This window comes from Micropterus dolomieu, linkage group LG08 (assembly GCF_021292245.1).
Source record: "Micropterus dolomieu isolate WLL.071019.BEF.003 ecotype Adirondacks linkage group LG08, ASM2129224v1, whole genome shotgun sequence".
Classification (NCBI taxonomy): Eukaryota; Metazoa; Chordata; class Actinopteri; order Centrarchiformes; family Centrarchidae; genus Micropterus; species Micropterus dolomieu.
In genome coordinates, this window is record NC_060157.1 from 7,221,222 (window position 1) to 7,236,865 (window position 15,644).

The window sequence follows — 15,644 nt, forward strand, 5'->3', positions numbered from 1 at the left end:
GTGTGTGTGTGTGTGTGTGTGTGTGTGTGTGTGTGGGATTATCCAAGTATCTTAGTTACAGTCAGTCATTGTAGTGACATAGTAGTAAATATAATAATAAATTTAACAAAATGTGCACCAACTGATTTTTAGTGTGTGTATTTGTGCTTGTTTGTCTTGCATTGTTCCAGCTGTGACACACATTTGGCACTTCACGTATTTTTGTCAAATTCAGTGAATTTGCTTCTTTCTGCTGGCTGTCTGTGTGTCCGCTGAAAAAAAGTCAGGTGTTTGTACACAGCCCTGGATCTGTAAATGGGAAACTGGCTCAGACCGAGTCACACAACACTCCAGCCATGATTTGTGTGTCAGGTCACGTTAAATAACTTGCCCACAGACATTCAGCTTACTTTTTAGTTGGCCAAGATATGCTGTTGTAAGTATCACTGTCTGGAGCTGGTGATAACATACTTAATGTACTAGTCTATGATTTTAACCCATGTGAATAAGCTCATCACAGAAAAACGTGATTGGTGCATTGTAGCTTGTGTCATATGGGATTTTAAGTTTTAGAACCAGGGACGGATCCATGATACACCAGCAGCACCCGCACAACCTATGCCACACTTTATGTAAACACGATTATTGATATTAATATGTATTAAACAATAACTTTAGTAAAATAGATGTAAAACAGAATAAGGTGTTGCTCTTAGGAGGAGGCTGGCTACAAGAAGCATAGTAGCACAATGGCATTAGCATCCTTGTTCTGGCGAAAATTATTAGATGTAACTTGTATAAATGAATGTATTAATGTAATATTCTAACATTTAATAAAAACTATAATGTTCATTTAAAGGTACAGTGTGTAAGTTTTAGTGGTATCTAGTGGTAAAGGTTGCATATTGTAACTATGCTCATGGTGCATTCGCGTTTTTTCTAGGGATGGCCAGATGGGGCCACTGAAAAACCTGCGGTGGTACACTAAAACCAAAAGCCATAACTGGATTCTTTTATGCAGTATATAGACTAGTTGAAAACTACGTTAAAATATGAATTATGGAATCACAGACTGATAAGACTAAAACCAGTTCAATTAACATTTTGAGTTCCATAAAAATCTGTTTTAATGTGTTATGTATCTGTATGCGTTAGGCAATTGTTCTTCAAATACACTAGTTGACCTTTTCCTCAAAAAAACAACTACAGCTTTTATTTGTTGGAATGCACTGACTGCAAAGAACAAAACATTTACTGGGAACAAGCCTTCTCAAGATTACAGACATCACAGAGCATACATATTTTTCTTTCATACTAGACTATATAATGATTTAATTGAAATAAACAATATGTGTCTTTACAGAGTTGTATAATTATGTATTAACCATACTATTTCATAAAAATGGTTTCAAAACAATACCAGTAAAACTACAATACTCTCTCTTGCTACTGTTTTTAACATGTCAACAAGCAGCATGGCTCCACAAAACATTTAATGAGAGTGAGAGAGAGAAAGAGAGAGAGAGGAGTTCATTTACACAAGTTACAGTACCACTGTCACAAACCTAAGGTAAGAATGCAGTTTTTTAAACCGACATAACCAAGCTCAGAACAAATGAGCCTACAGGGCAATAAGCAAATAGCAGGTAGCTGTACACCACTGAAGTCAACAACAATGCGCACAGACAACTCCAGTGGCCTGTACTACGAAGGGAGTTCAACCTACTCAGAGTTAACTCGGGGTTGTCAGGCAAACTCGGGGTTGAGAAACTCTGACTGCCTACACTAGAGTTAAACAGTACTACAAAGGTGGATAAGATGTTGGTTAGTTGAGTCCGTGTTAACTGGAATTGGTGTGCGTTCGCATAAAAGGGGTGTATTCGGCCGTGCAGGCAGAGTTTTTTCGCAAGGGCGCATGCTCCGTATTTCTCCAGAGGCATGCATGTTGGTATTGTCAGGAAATTATGAATGTAAAGACAAGTTAACGGCTAAATCTAATATCGTGGCGGGCAACAAGGCCAGGGAGGCTTCCAAGCATCACATTAACAAGGTCATAAACATTTATTCTGTACATAACCTGGTGATAATGATAACGATGTAAAGGTGTTCCCATTCCAAATACCTTCATATCCCAAGGTGCAAGCAGAAAACCACAGCTTAGAAACAGACATAATACAAGAGAACACTTTAGCATTGTCAAGTAGTAGGTCACTTCCATTGTTCATTCAAATGGTCACAGTGCAAAACCAGATAAAAAGATAAAATAACAAAAGATTTCCATGGTTACATTTACTATAAAAGACAACAGGACAGCAGTGATCCCACCAGTTGGAGATCCTCTGAAGGTTGCTGTGTTTGGATTTACAGGTAAGTCCAAGGTAATTCTAATTGTAACCGTTCAAACTTAATGATTAATATTTTGCCCACATATCAGGGGAAGATGGTGTTTTCAGCAAAAACAACAAAATGCTATTACTAGTTGAGTTTGTGTAATACATGTTAAAATTGTATTAGAATTTAGTTCTTTAGTTTTAGGTAAAACTGTTGAGAATGATAATGAAATATTAACAATTTAAGCAGTTCATTAATAGACCAGTTACCAATCAGCAACAAGATTAACATATAATTTCTTTTATTTCACACAAAGATAATTGGATTTTATTAGGGTTGTAATATAATTAATTGGCACATTACATACTGTGTATAAAAGCTGCTAAAAGTTTCTGCTCTACAGATGAAAAGTAAAAGTATGGCTCCACTGCGAAGATCTACTGTACTGTTGCTTTTGGCTTTCTCAGTATCAGGTAAGTTCCTTAAACACAAACTTTTAATTCCTAGGTACATAACAAAAGGTGTCCTAGACTCAAGATGTAACCATGTTGAAAGGGACTTTCACAGAGCATTAGCTGACATGGGTGAAAACCTAAATGTATGTACATCGGGATATACTAAATCTCTGTTGACATGGCCTTAAGACTGTCTTCAACCTCTCTTCTGTAGTGCATTAAGATTATAAACACCATAGAGCATTAAATATGAAATAAATTACACTTTTTTGTAAACCAAAAGAAATCACAGGGCGCTTGTTCCAAATCTACAGAGACATTTGCACAAAGGATTATTGGAGGTCAGGAGGTCCCACCATACTCTATCAAATATCAGGCATCACTGCAGTCTGAGACCAGGCAACACTACTGTGGAGGAACCTTAGTGCACCCTCAGTGGGTGGTGTCTGCTGCCCACTGCTGGAGACCGTAAGTACTGACACTAGACAGAGCGATAAACACTGATGTTTTGAGCAGTAGTGGAGGAAGTATTACTTAAATGAGAGTAAAAGTACACCTTACCTCCCTGTAAAACCACTCAATTACAAGTAAAAGTATTGCATTGAAAACACAGTGTTACAAGGAAAATCCTGAAAAATGGCCCCTGTGACTGATTTATTATTGTATATTACATCATAAGAAATACTCATGCATTTTTATAAAAGCAGGAGTTTACATGATTGGTTGGAGTTGGACCTGATTTATAATTTTGTGTAGGACTGCCACAAATGATTATTTTCATTATCAATTAATCTGCTGATGATCTCCATCAACTGATTTTTGGATTTGTAAAAATTCTGAAAATGGTGAGAAATGCCATCACAATTACAGAGAGTCAGAAAATTTTCTTTTTTCAAAATTATAGGACAAACCTCAAAATTATTAAAAATGTAATTGAATTTTAGGATGGAAAATTACTAAACAATATGTCAAAATAGTTGCCAACTTACTGTTGTAGTACATTAGCTGTACATAGCTGTACATTGTCATGTCTGTGAAGATTCTCAGTCATCCAGGTCAAATTTATCCAAAGTGGGATAAAATCAAGGGCAACTTGAAGATGTTTCGCCTCTCATCCAAGAGGCTTCCTCAGAACTTCTGAACTGAACCAGAGAGAGGTGGAACGTAAACATTGTGTAAACATGTAAACATCTTAAACGATACATTGGCATATGTTTTGTGTGCAAAAACTTTAATTTGTAAAGTAACTAAAGCTGTCAGTGTAAATGTAAAATGTGTTTGACAAGGACATTGACAAGTGGTATGACAAGTACAAGTAATACAAGTAGGCCTACATCAAATTTGCACCTATGTAGCCTACAGTACTTTTTTACTTAGTTACATTCCACCACTAGCTTTGATATGAGGTAAGATAATTGAATGTGTTCATGTATAATGACGACAGAATGTTTTGTGACATCTAAGTTTTACATCTTTACATTTCACTGCATTTTACAATTAAAGGGAAAATTCTGACTCTCCTTCTGTCTGTTTGGCCACTAGGAGCAGTTTGATGAAGGTGGTGTTAAGTGAACACAACCTGGAGACAACAGAAGGATTTGAACAGGTCTTTAATGTCTCAAAGATTTATGTCCACAACTATAACTACAAGACATTCAACAATGACATCATGCTCATTAAGGTAGGCAGAAGAGTAGTAGCTTGAAATAACAGATACGTTGAGCTCCTGACACATGCATACACCCTATCCTCTTGTTGGTTAACGTGTCCAATCTGTGGTGCTGTAACTTTTGGTTTGTGCTACAGCTGAGTGAGCCAGCACAGCTGAATGCCAATGTCCAGCCAGCTGCTCTGCGTGAGGAAGACAGTCCTCCACTTTCTAATGATTTGTGCACAGTGAGTGGCTGGGGTGTGACACAGACTTACAGTTACTACCTCTCCAATGTGTTACGTGCTGTGGATGTGAGAATAGTACCTTACTGCTCTTATTACTACTGGGGGAGGATCACTGCAAACATGGTGTGTGCTGGATCTGCGATGGGTGGCAAAGATTCCTGCCAGGTACAGAATTCTGTTCTTTTTTCTGATGCATATGCTGCATGACTGGTATTGGAGGCTTTTGTTGAATGCTTTAATTAAAACCTAATAATGTTGCATAATGGTGTCTTGTGTATTATACATAATTTTATTATATCCCTTTTTATTGTTTTTTTTATTACATGCCCTTATTACGCGATGATGTCCTTTGAATTACACATTATCACAACATAATTGCTCTGCAGGTGTGTATCCACTTTTAGTAACTAATTTAATTACAATGAACAAGACTAAATGCCTACAGCCATGCTATTGGCTCTGTGAGTCTAAATGTTACATTAGTATGCTAAAGTCACTATCGCAATGACAATACTAACATGCTGATATTTAGCTGTTATAATGTTCACAATTATAGTTTAGCAAGTTAGCACGCCAGCAGTTACTAATTTACACTAATAAATTTCAGCTAAGGCTGTTGGGAATTGTGTCATCAGTCATAAAAGTATTGGACAAATCTAAATGTTGGGGATGAAAGTGATTTACACTTCATCTCAAGGGGGACATTGATGTCTTTACTAAATTTCATGGCAATCCATCTGCTAGTTGTTGAGACATTTCACTAAATACCAACCTCATGACACTAAAGGCAAAGTCCTTGTGTCCCTGAAGTAAGTATGATAATCTTCTCAGGACCATGAATGTCTGAACAAACTTTAATGACAAATCTAGTTTTGAGATATTTCAGTCTGGACCAAAGTGGCTTGACCAAACGACAGTCAGACGTTGGCATCTCTAGAACCATTTGCAAAAATAATACTGTAAACTAGTGTATACCAGACTGGAATTGTAAATATCTCATACCAAAATATGTTGATATGCTGATTTGTCTTGGTTATCCACAGGGTGACTCCGGTGGTCCCCTAATCTGCAATGGGTACTTCGAGGGCATTGTCTCCTGGGGTGTCAGCTGCGCGAACCCATACTTTCCTGGAGTCTACACCAAAGTGAGAAACTATGTCCAGTGGATCAGCTGGCTTATCGACAATGACACACCATGAACAGTCACCAAAATACTTGCTGAGCAGCGAATTCAACACAATATTTTTAATGGCTTTAATATTACTAATAACTTTCTTTGTTTTTAATAGTACTGAATGTCAACTTTACACACTGAGTTTAATTGCAGTTTATGTTGTTGGGGTACTCTATGTAGAGCCAGGATAGTCATTTCTTGATTTAAGATTTCCTGTAAGCTTATGCTTATTTGATTTTCATTAATTCTTTAATACTTTTAACACTTTCCTAATGTTACAACAAGCACTGAATGAATGAATAAACCATCAACAGTGACAATAAGGATGAGTCGTGTGTTCATGCTTGACCGATATGATACATCTTCGATGCTGATAGGCTACTACATTTTTCCTCATGCAGTTGATTTCCAAATCAAAAAATCAATTCAACTTTATTGCCACATATAAAATTATACACAGTATAATGTATGCAAAATTAATTCTCTGCATTTAACCCATCATAATTTGGAGCAGTGGGCAGCCACTGTGCAGTGCTGGGAAAAAACCATAGATATAGACCAGTTTCTTGATCAAGGGCATTGACTGGTTTTGGACACACGTCTAAAATGAAAAAATGGCTTCTTGTCCAAAACAAAGACTCTGCTGTTACTTAGTTGTTTATTTGTTGTATTACCCTAAACACCCCTGCGATGGACTGGCGACCTGTCCCGATGTCAGCTGGGATTGGCTCCAGCCCCCCTGCGACCCTGTACGCAGGATAAGCGGTTGACGATGGATGGATGGATGGATGGATACCCTAAACACAGACTTGAATACTGATGTGGCTTACTGACAAAACAATGTCCAGCCTTAGTTGGCTAACTGTTTGTTAAGGTATAATGCCTTTATTTGACCTACTAAATAGCAGGGTCAGCAGGATTGCTTGTAAAGGGGTTGAATTACAGTATGATCACACCAGATTTCCAAAAGTTAGTTCTCCTGTCCACATATTTAGTGCACTTTTGGAAAGGCCCTTGGTTTTACTTGTTCAACTATCAAGCATAAGTTGATAAATTAGACCTTGGATGAATGATCTTCACAGGAAAAATGTACAGTTGATACCAGGCAACCATTTTGACATATTGTTTAGTAGTTTTTCATCCTAAAATTGAATTACATTTTAAATAATGTTGATGTTTGGGTTTGTCCTATAGGTTGGAAAAAAGAAAGCATTGTGACGCTGTGTAATTGTGATGGTATTTCTCACTATTGTCAGAATGTTTACAAACCCAAATTGTCCACATAATTTGACCCATGCAGTATATGTTGATCTTGATCTCTTGTCTGGTAAACAATTATTTTACTATAGGATTTAAATGAATAAAGTTAACAGTAAAACTGAGCAATCAGAAATTAGAAATTGTTTAAGTTACACAGTATATGATATTGTATGGTCATTGAAACGTTACCAAATGGACAGTATTTTACAGTGCTGATCTAACCAACCCAACTAATGAAGTAAGCCTACATACTGGTCATGCTGCCGCCATCCTACGTAAATAATTGGCTCGTGATTGACGCAAATAACCTTGACGCCTGCCATCTTGTCAGCAGCTAGGGTCTGTTGCTACTTTTTATGTGGATTTTCCTTTTTGTTTTTTCCCATGGACCACTCTTCAGCACATTTTCCCACATTATCTGATAGCTCATAGAATAGCCTATGGACTAGCTGTTAATTGGTTCTCTGTGGCTCTGGAAAAAATGGACTTGGCTGTTGTCTGTTTGTTTTATGTGTTTGTTTGGAGTCTTGTGCCCTTAGTGGTCAAAAACTATTAAGGCTTTGCATAATTACAATTCCAGACCGACAGTTCTTTGCTTAACCTGATGTAAAGGATGAAAGGATATATAAGATGTGATAAGATGCCCGGTTGGTTTGTTGTATCCTAAATAAAGGACAGAGAAAACAAACAAACAAACAAACAAAAAACTCCAGACCGATTGTACCTTGTAACTATTTTTCCTAACGATTTTCTCCCTCCAACTGTAGCTGTTACCTGTGTTACAGGCCCCAGACACAGCGCATGTGGATAGATAATAAAACCTGTAAAACAAGAGAAATGAATAACACAGGAAACATGCTGCCGACTGCTACGTTATCAAAACAGTCCCCCTCTGCTGCCCCCTACTGTCTGTAGTGGAGTACATATTCGTAATGCAAAAGCATTGGAGGACTTTGGTGACTCACCAATGCTACAAAAAATATATTGTTTAATTAAATTTATACATGTTGTGTGCGTCACACATGTACATAGTAATATTTTGATGTATAGTGCATAGACTATATGGTATAGCGAAGGTAAATGAGATAAATAAGAGTAAGTTAAATAAAAATACGTAGGCCGTCAGAGAGTCATGCACATGCGCAGTATCAAGTGTTTACATAAACCCTTGACAGCTGCGACCAGACAAAAGCATAGACACAGGCGGACTCAATAAACAGCTTAAGTTACCTTTGTGGGTAAATTATGTCTGTGAAACACGCTATTAGCCGAGGGCTGGAGCTGGGCCGGTCGGTCTTTCAGCTGGGTCTCCTCAAACCGGGGGCCCGAGTCGTAGCAAAGCTCCGAGCTGACCGTTTGCGTGTAGGCCCATCGGCCCGCACCGTTCAGCCTCAGGCTTTCCTGCCGTCTCGGTACCGCTACTACCGAACCTCTTTGAAGGGCCTGGCAGCTCAGCTTCAGTCCGCCGGCTTCAGGAGAAGGTTTGGCGGTGGGTCCCCGCGAAACAGGGCCGTGTTTTTGGCTTTTGGTCTCGGTGTAGGGCTTATCGAACAGCAGCTTGAGGATGACAGAAAGAGTGCCGCGACTTGTCAGGAGATCCAGGTAATGGACCTGATACACTGCTGTTCCTAAGTGCTCTGCTAAAGTAGTTTTTGGGCACTTTACTTGAGTATTTCCATTTTATGCTACTTATATTTCTTCTCTGCTACACCACTGTACAATGTTAGAGGCTAAACTACCTAAAAACTATTTAGTGTTACTAACTCCAACAGTAAAATATTGCTTACTATTTCATGTAATTCAATATCTATAAATAAGCTGCATAGTAATATAACACTGTGAATAAAGTTTTTGAAGAAGAGTATATTTTGCTGATAGTACTAGTACTTCTACTTTAGTACACATTTTAATCCATGACATTTTCTTGCAATTAAATGTTTTTACACTGTGGTATAACTAGTAAGGCTATACTAAAATAAATTTGAGTGTTTTTTCCACCACAGACAGCTATTATTATTATTATTATTAGATTGTTGCGTAGTGTCATGGACTGAAACTTTTTAAAAGATAAAAGTTGTTCACCGCTTTGCACTAATCCTGTCCATACCCCTCTTACTTCAGCTCCTAGTAGGATAACACCTTTGTAGCCATTGCCAGTTGACATGGTTAAGCTTGTATTTGCATTTGACATTACAGATATATAAACCAGATAAGCTCCTGTGGTTGCTGACCTAACATATGTGCCCATGAGACATCACTGGAATAAAGCTCCCAAAACTTTATTGGACTGAAAAAAAGTAAACATTTGAACTACTGTCTCTCTGCATTTTAGGAGCTGTAATCCACTCTCTATTTGTCTAATCTGTTATCAGTCACCTGGCATAGAGATTTGATGTGCACACACAACTACCTTTCTGCATCTTAAAAAATATTTCCCCCAATCTGCAGGCAGTGTTTAGCAAGAAAAGATTTCACAGTCCTCTCAAGCCCTTCCCCTCTGGATATAAACTGGAAGATTACATTATTGGAAATCAGATTGGGAAAGGCTCGAATGCTGCTGTATACGAGGCTGCAGCTCCGTTCGCCCCTCCAAAAGAGATCAACAGCTCCCTGGTGCAACTGAAAGAAGACGAAGAAGAAGGAGAGACGGCTCGATCTCTGACATGCTGCTCACTAAGAACTTTCCCTCTGGCTATCAAGATGATGTGGAACTTTGGGGTGTGTGTTCTACAAAATTCCACACTTTCCCATTAGTCCTATGTCGGAAAAGAGATGATCAGTTCTGACAGGTATTTTTTTGATGCCAATTGTTTGCAGGCAGGATCGTCAAGCGAGGCGATATTAAAATCCATGTCACAGGAGCTGGTGCCTGCTGGGCCCCTGGCCTTAAAGCAGGAAAAAGAACAAATCACTGTGGATGGGTAAGTATTGTACCTACAGTGCATTCATAGTTCATTACTAGTCCTGCAGTGCTGAACAGGGTGAAGGAATGATGCTCATAAATGTTTGTGATCTCTCTAAATACAGACATTTTGGAGTCCTACCCAAAAGAATTTCAGCACACCCTAATGTGATCAGAGTGTATCGGGCTTTCACAGCGGACGTCCCGTTGCTACCAGGTGCCCAAGAAGAGTATCCAGATGTGCTGCCAGCCAGGCTTAACCCTGCCGGTCTGGGCAACAACCGCACTCTTTTCCTGGTCATGAAGAAGTAAGACCTGCCGTCTTTCACCCTCTTGATCAACTCAAGTAAATTAGAATACTTTAAAAACAAATGTCAGTAATTCTTAGGTTCCAGTTGTTTTGGTGACACCCGTAACAGCAAGTGCAGTTTAATACTCCAGCAAACTCTCCTTGGAGAAATACAATCAAAGAGCAGCTTGTGTATCTGTTTTCGTTATTTAATTTTATGCAGCACATGTTGCGAGTAGATTTGCTCACAAAAACAGAGCTGAGTAAAGGTGGTTACCTTGCTGAGAAGGTGTTGTTGCCTGCAACTCTTATTCTATCAACTCGCTGCAGCTGCACCTTATTGTACCACTACTCCTTACAATATTTAAAATATCTTTATTATCAAATGCAGAAAAGTAACAGTTGTCTCACTTTGAAGAGGCATTTTTGACAGCAATTGCTGTCAGTTGTAACTTTGGTTTGCCTATTAAATGCTTTTAATGCAAACTAGGAGCAGAGGTAAATGTTAGGTTTCAGTTAGCAGTAACTGAATACTGCTCTGATGTAGTGTTAGGAGAGTGAACAGTGAGGCTGAAATCAGTGTGATAAAATTACAAGCCGTAACGGTGGATTACACAGCATGTGATTTGAATCCCGTGTGGGAATGGCAGGACCCCCACTAAAAATTTAAACTACTATAAAGAGAGGTAATGACAGAATATAACTTTAAGGTGGAGTATACAAAAAACTGAACGCATCCAATTCAGTAGCACTAGCATCCTGTCTTCTTCTTTGCTATAGCTACCCCTGCACACTGCGACAGTACCTGGAAGTGTCCCCTCCTGGCCACAGGCAGGGCTCTCTGATGGTGCTGCAGCTCCTCGAGGGGGTCGACCATCTGTGCAGACAGGGTGTTGCTCACAGGGATCTCAAATCAGACAACGTGCTGTTGGAGTTTGACTCTGGTCAGAGAAATATTCAGTCAGCAAGAGAACAATTCAGATATCAATTTGAGATTTCATCAGTTTTATGTAAAAATGTTGATTTTGCTTTTGTGCAGATGGTTGCCCTCGTTTAGTGATTACAGACTTTGGCTGCTGCCTGGCCCAGAGTGACTGTAGCCTACATCTGCCCTTCAACAGCATGTGGGTCAACAGAGGAGGGAATGCCTCCCTTATGGCCCCTGAGGTAGGCTTAAGTGTCTATTGTTATTAAGTAGAATGTCCCAACAGTGGCTAAACTGTCTCTTACTGGCCCATATTCAACTTGAACTTGGTCGAATGTTAATAAAGAAGAAGCAGATCATTATCAGTTGTAGACAGTAAAAGAAGAATGTATATTGAGGCCTTTGGCAATACATGTCTAAAACACTCAGATATATCATATTATGTGTTTTAGCTGCAACATATCCTTTTAAAAAAGGAACATTCCACTAGAGAAATGGGATTTAGTTTAAGTAACCCTCAAATATATGGCACCAATACACATGTGCTATCATAAAAATGTTCTTTTATGTGTGTACATGTAGTAAGAGCATATACTGGGTATGAGTAGAATGACCGCCATGGTTATTACCAGAGGTGGCAGTAGCTCAAATTGCAATTTCTAACGGGATTATACGTTCTACAATAAGAAGTCATTGCAGTTAACCATAATATTACTTTTCTTAAATAATGACACATTTAAAATATAATTTTCTTAATGTGTCTACCCAAAGGTAGCCACTGCAGTTCCAGGGTGTGGTGCAGTGATTGACTATAGCAAGGCAGACGCCTGGGCTGTGGGTGCCATCTCGTATGAGATATTCGGCCTGCAGAACCCGTTCTATCGAGCAGTGGGACTGGAGAGCAGGAGTTACCAGGAGAAGCAGCTTCCACCTCTGCCCTCCTATGTTCCAACTGATGTGCAGTTAGTGATCCGATTGCTCCTCAGGAGGAACCCAAGCAAGGTATAACAGGGATTGTGAGGGATTTGTTAGGATACTATGTGCTTATGTGAAAATTCTAGACTAGTACTTTGTAGTTGTGTTCCTGTCTACCTGATTAATGTATCATGATAAAATGCTCTGCATAGAAGAAAACTAATAAGGTAATATTTATCTTTGGGTTCGTCACTACCAGTGACTCCTTTCACATTACACATAGTCTTTTTCTTTGCACATTGATAATATATAAAAAATCTATTTGATTCAGCTTTAAACTTAACTTAATTGTTCTATCATTCTGTTTGATAAAGATATGGACACATTTTACAATTGCTCATTTGTTATGTCTGGTAGTAGTCTACCAGCAGTCTGGTAATATTAATAATTAACCAACTCTTTGATACTACAATACTCATACATACATACATGCTATTGTTACTTTGCAGCGTCCCAGTGCTCGTGTGGCGGCTAACATGCTACATCTTAGCCTCTGGGGGCGGAAGGCCCTGGTCAATAAGGACAGCATTGGCATGTCGAAGTTGGCTGATTGGCTGCTGTGCCAGTCTGCTGTGGTTCTCCTGAAGAGCTGTAGTGGACTCAGTGGGAACGTGGTGGAGGCAGAGCTTCAGAGGAGTTTCCTGTCTAACCTGGACCTGGAGGACCTGCGCACCGCTGTGGGCTTCCTCCTGTATGGACGAGAGCTGCGTCAGGCCTGCATGCTGTCTGCATAGATCCACTCTCACTCATTCAGAAACATAGCTTAGGAGTCATTGGTATGGATATACTGGGAGCCTAGAGTTAATACTTGCTTTGATTTTCAGTCAGACTTATCTGTATTTATAATATGTATAGCCTTTAATCATCTAATGGCTATTAAGGCAAACCCCATTGACACTGTACTCTTCCAATCTTTTTCTGTTACTGTCTGAATTCCTGCAGTTATTGTGAATTATGAAATGGTGTAATTAATCTTTTTGGATTGCCTGATCCCTCCCAAACCAGTCTTGTCTTTTGCTGCTGAAATGCTGAGCTGCATTTCCCAGGTTGTGTTCTCAGCATCACTTCAATGCCAGCAGGAGTTAAAACAAAGTGCTACTAGTGCCCCTTTGTGAAAAATGCAACAGGTCTTGTGGGTGCATTGCATCATGGACTATTGAGGCTATTGTTGGCCTCGGTATCTTTTTGTTTTCTGCAGCTAATATCCTTAAATGATTGTTTGTCTGCACCAAACAACTAAATTAGCCCAGAAATGCAAGGTTCCAATGACTGCTGGAATTTCTGTTTTAAGAGTGGAAATTCTAATGCTTGGGTGTTATTTGTTGATATTTATTAAGAAAGATACACAGTTGCTACCTGAGCGATTAAAATAGCTCTGTGTGTATATATTTTTGACTCATAAAGGTGAATGCACATATTTTACATTAGAGTGAAAAGCATACCGAAACAACATTCTACACTTGTCAGGCCCTACTGTGTAGGGTGACATTAAATTTTACATATTCACAGGAAACATGCTACCCTTAAACAGTTAGTATGCCCGTTGCACTGGTTGCCAGTGGGTCTGTAATCTTGGAAGCCAAACAATCAGTAATTTCCCCATTTTGCACAACGTAATGCATGTGAAAACCTCCCCAACATGTTGTTACACAATTATCACAATGATGATGGTAGATAGCATGGATCATGCAGATTATTGACCGACCCAAAGGATGTGATTTTGTTTTGCTCTTGTTCCTGAGGTTTGCACTTTATGTCCATGTTTGCACATGCTCAAAGCCATTGTGCCGGTTTACTGGTGTTTGTTTGTTGCCAGCTTATCTATTATATCCATCCATCCATCCATCGTCAACCGCTTATCTATTATACCTATTCTAAAATAAATTATGCCAAATCCATGATTTGAATCACAATGACATCTTATCAAAACTAGTCACAGCTTACTATTTTGGCATCATAACATGCATAATTATATATCATGTGTCAGGGATGCAAGATAGTGTTTTCATAATGAAAATAAATATTTTGGATATAGGTAGCTTTTTCTGCTGTGTTTCAGAATAAAGGTATCTGTCAGAAAAGAGCTCTGAATTGATTGTGCAAATCATTCCTCTTCTTTATTAACACTTCTTGTTTTAAAGTTGTTTCAGATATTTTAAAGTTACTGAATATGCATTAGGCTTTTGGTAATAAGGTTTTTGTGCTGTACCGTGCTGTACCTGGAGGCACTGAATTTAGTATTTCAAGGACAAAAATAAAACTATTTAATTTGTCGGTATTCACAAAACAATTGAAAGAAGGTTCAATAAATAACACAGAAACAACTTGATTTTACAGGAATTTTATTAAGGACAGAGCAAAACCTGAATTTTAATGATTTTACTCTGAACATAGCCAAACTGGTAAAGAAGAGACAAACATTACTGTTTGAAATGTATTTAAGAACAAATTAATTAATTTCCTGTTTAGCTTGTGCTTTTATGTCCCTTTTAATATTCCTCCCCCTCCTCCTCTCCCTCACCCTCAATAGAGTCGACTCCAACCTCCTCATAATCCTTCTCCAGAGCTGCCATGTCCTCTCTGGCCTCAGAGAACTCTCCCTCCTCCATACCCTCACCCACATACCAGTGAACAAAGGCACGCTTAGCGTACATCAGATCAAACTTGTGGTCAAGTCGAGCCCAGGCCTCTGCAATAGCAGTGGTGTTGCTCAGCATGCACACAGCCCTCTGGACCTTGGCCAGGTCTCCACCAGGAACTACAGTGGGTGGCTGGTAGTTGATGCCCACCTTGAAACCAGTGGGGCACCAGTCCACAAACTGGATGGAGCGCTTGGTCTTGATGGTGGCAATGGCAGCATTCACATCTTTGGGCACCACATCACCACGATACAAAAGGCAGCAAGCCATGTACTTGCCGTGGCGAGGGTCACATTTGACCATCTGATTGGCTGGCTCGAAGCAGGCGTTGGTGATCTCAGCCACTGAGAGCTGCTCATGGTAAGCCTTCTCAGCAGAGATAACAGGGGCATAGGTGGCCAGAGGGAAGTGGATACGGGGATATGGCACCAAGTTGGTCTGGAACTCTGTCAGATCAACATTGAGGGCACCATCGAAACGAAGGGAAGCAGTGATGGAGGACACAATCTGACTGATCAACCTGTTGAGGTTGGTGTAAGTAGGACGCTCAATATCGAGGTTCCTGCGGCAGATATCGTAGATGGCCTCGTTATCCACCATGAAGGCACAGTCAGAGTGCTCCAGGGTGGTGTGGGTGGTCAGGATGGAGTTGTAGGGCTCCACCACAGCAGTGGACACCTGGGGAGCTGGGTAGATGGAGAACTCCAGCTTGGACTTCTTTCCGTAGTCGACAGACAGACGCTCCATCAGCAGGGAGGTGAAACCAGAGCCGGTGCCACCTCCGAAGCTGTGGAAGACCAGGAAGCCCTGAAGGCCAGT

General features: G+C 39.7%; 4 protein-coding genes across 12 annotated transcripts in view; 3 read left to right on the top strand and 1 right to left on the bottom strand.

The window, feature by feature from the left end:
• Nucleotides 1-15,644, top strand: part of LOC123975176 (basement membrane-specific heparan sulfate proteoglycan core protein-like) — a gene marked incomplete at its 3' end in the record, with an annotated part of 647,231 nt that overhangs the window by 547,459 nt on the left and 84,128 nt on the right.
• LOC123975198 (trypsin) lies at nt 2,294-6,158 on the top strand. 2 transcript variants are annotated; one of them, XM_046056463.1, is made up of 6 exons: nt 2,294-2,346; nt 2,714-2,783; nt 3,080-3,233; nt 4,308-4,446; nt 4,572-4,826; nt 5,705-6,158. In XM_046056463.1, the coding sequence occupies exons 2-6, from the start codon at nt 2,714-2,716 to the stop codon at nt 5,858-5,860; spliced, it is 774 nt and encodes a 257-aa protein (XP_045912419.1). In that variant the 5' UTR covers nt 2,294-2,346; the 3' UTR covers nt 5,861-6,158. The 2 variants fall into 2 exon arrangements, with proteins under 2 accessions (XP_045912419.1, XP_045912418.1); XM_046056462.1 differs by having other exon boundaries at nt 2,324-2,357.
• Nucleotides 8,257-14,269, top strand: pink1 (PTEN induced kinase 1). Its single transcript, XM_046056442.1, has 8 exons — nt 8,257-8,697; nt 9,544-9,813; nt 9,913-10,016; nt 10,123-10,305; nt 11,067-11,230; nt 11,326-11,453; nt 11,983-12,213; nt 12,636-14,269. Exons 1-8 carry the CDS (start codon nt 8,341-8,343, stop codon nt 12,918-12,920), a joined length of 1,722 nt encoding a protein of 573 aa, XP_045912398.1. The 5' UTR covers nt 8,257-8,340; the 3' UTR covers nt 12,921-14,269.
• LOC123975188 (tubulin alpha-1B chain) overlaps nt 14,676-15,644 on the bottom strand; it is a 1,772-nt gene continuing 803 nt past the window's right edge. Inside the window, exon 4 of one of the 2 annotated variants that reach the window (XM_046056445.1) lies at nt 14,676-15,623. In XM_046056445.1, coding sequence (XP_045912401.1) covers nt 14,676-15,623 — 948 coding nt within the window. The remainder of the gene's footprint in view (nt 15,624-15,644) is intronic. The other variant, XM_046056446.1, reaches the window with a different exon arrangement.

What these genes read in the sequence shown, in the direction of transcription:
- LOC123975198 (XM_046056463.1), top strand. Translation starts at nt 2,714, where the DNA reads ATGAAAAGTAAAAGTATGGCTCCACTGCGAAGATCTACTGTACTGTTG. An exon ending in TTTGGCTTTCTCAGTATCAG is followed by an intron (nt 2,784 to 3,079) that starts GTAAGTTCCTTA and finishes CCAAATCTACAG; the next exon opens with AGACATTTGCACAAAGGATT. An exon ending in GCTGCCCACTGCTGGAGACC is followed by an intron (nt 3,234 to 4,307) that starts GTAAGTACTGAC and finishes TTTGGCCACTAG; the next exon opens with GAGCAGTTTGATGAAGGTGG.
- pink1 (XM_046056442.1), top strand. Translation starts at nt 8,341, where the DNA reads ATGTCTGTGAAACACGCTATTAGCCGAGGGCTGGAGCTGGGCCGGTCG. An exon ending in GAACAAATCACTGTGGATGG is followed by an intron (nt 10,017 to 10,122) that starts GTAAGTATTGTA and finishes CTCTAAATACAG; the next exon opens with ACATTTTGGAGTCCTACCCA. An exon ending in TCAGGAGGAACCCAAGCAAG is followed by an intron (nt 12,214 to 12,635) that starts GTATAACAGGGA and finishes GTTACTTTGCAG; the next exon opens with CGTCCCAGTGCTCGTGTGGC.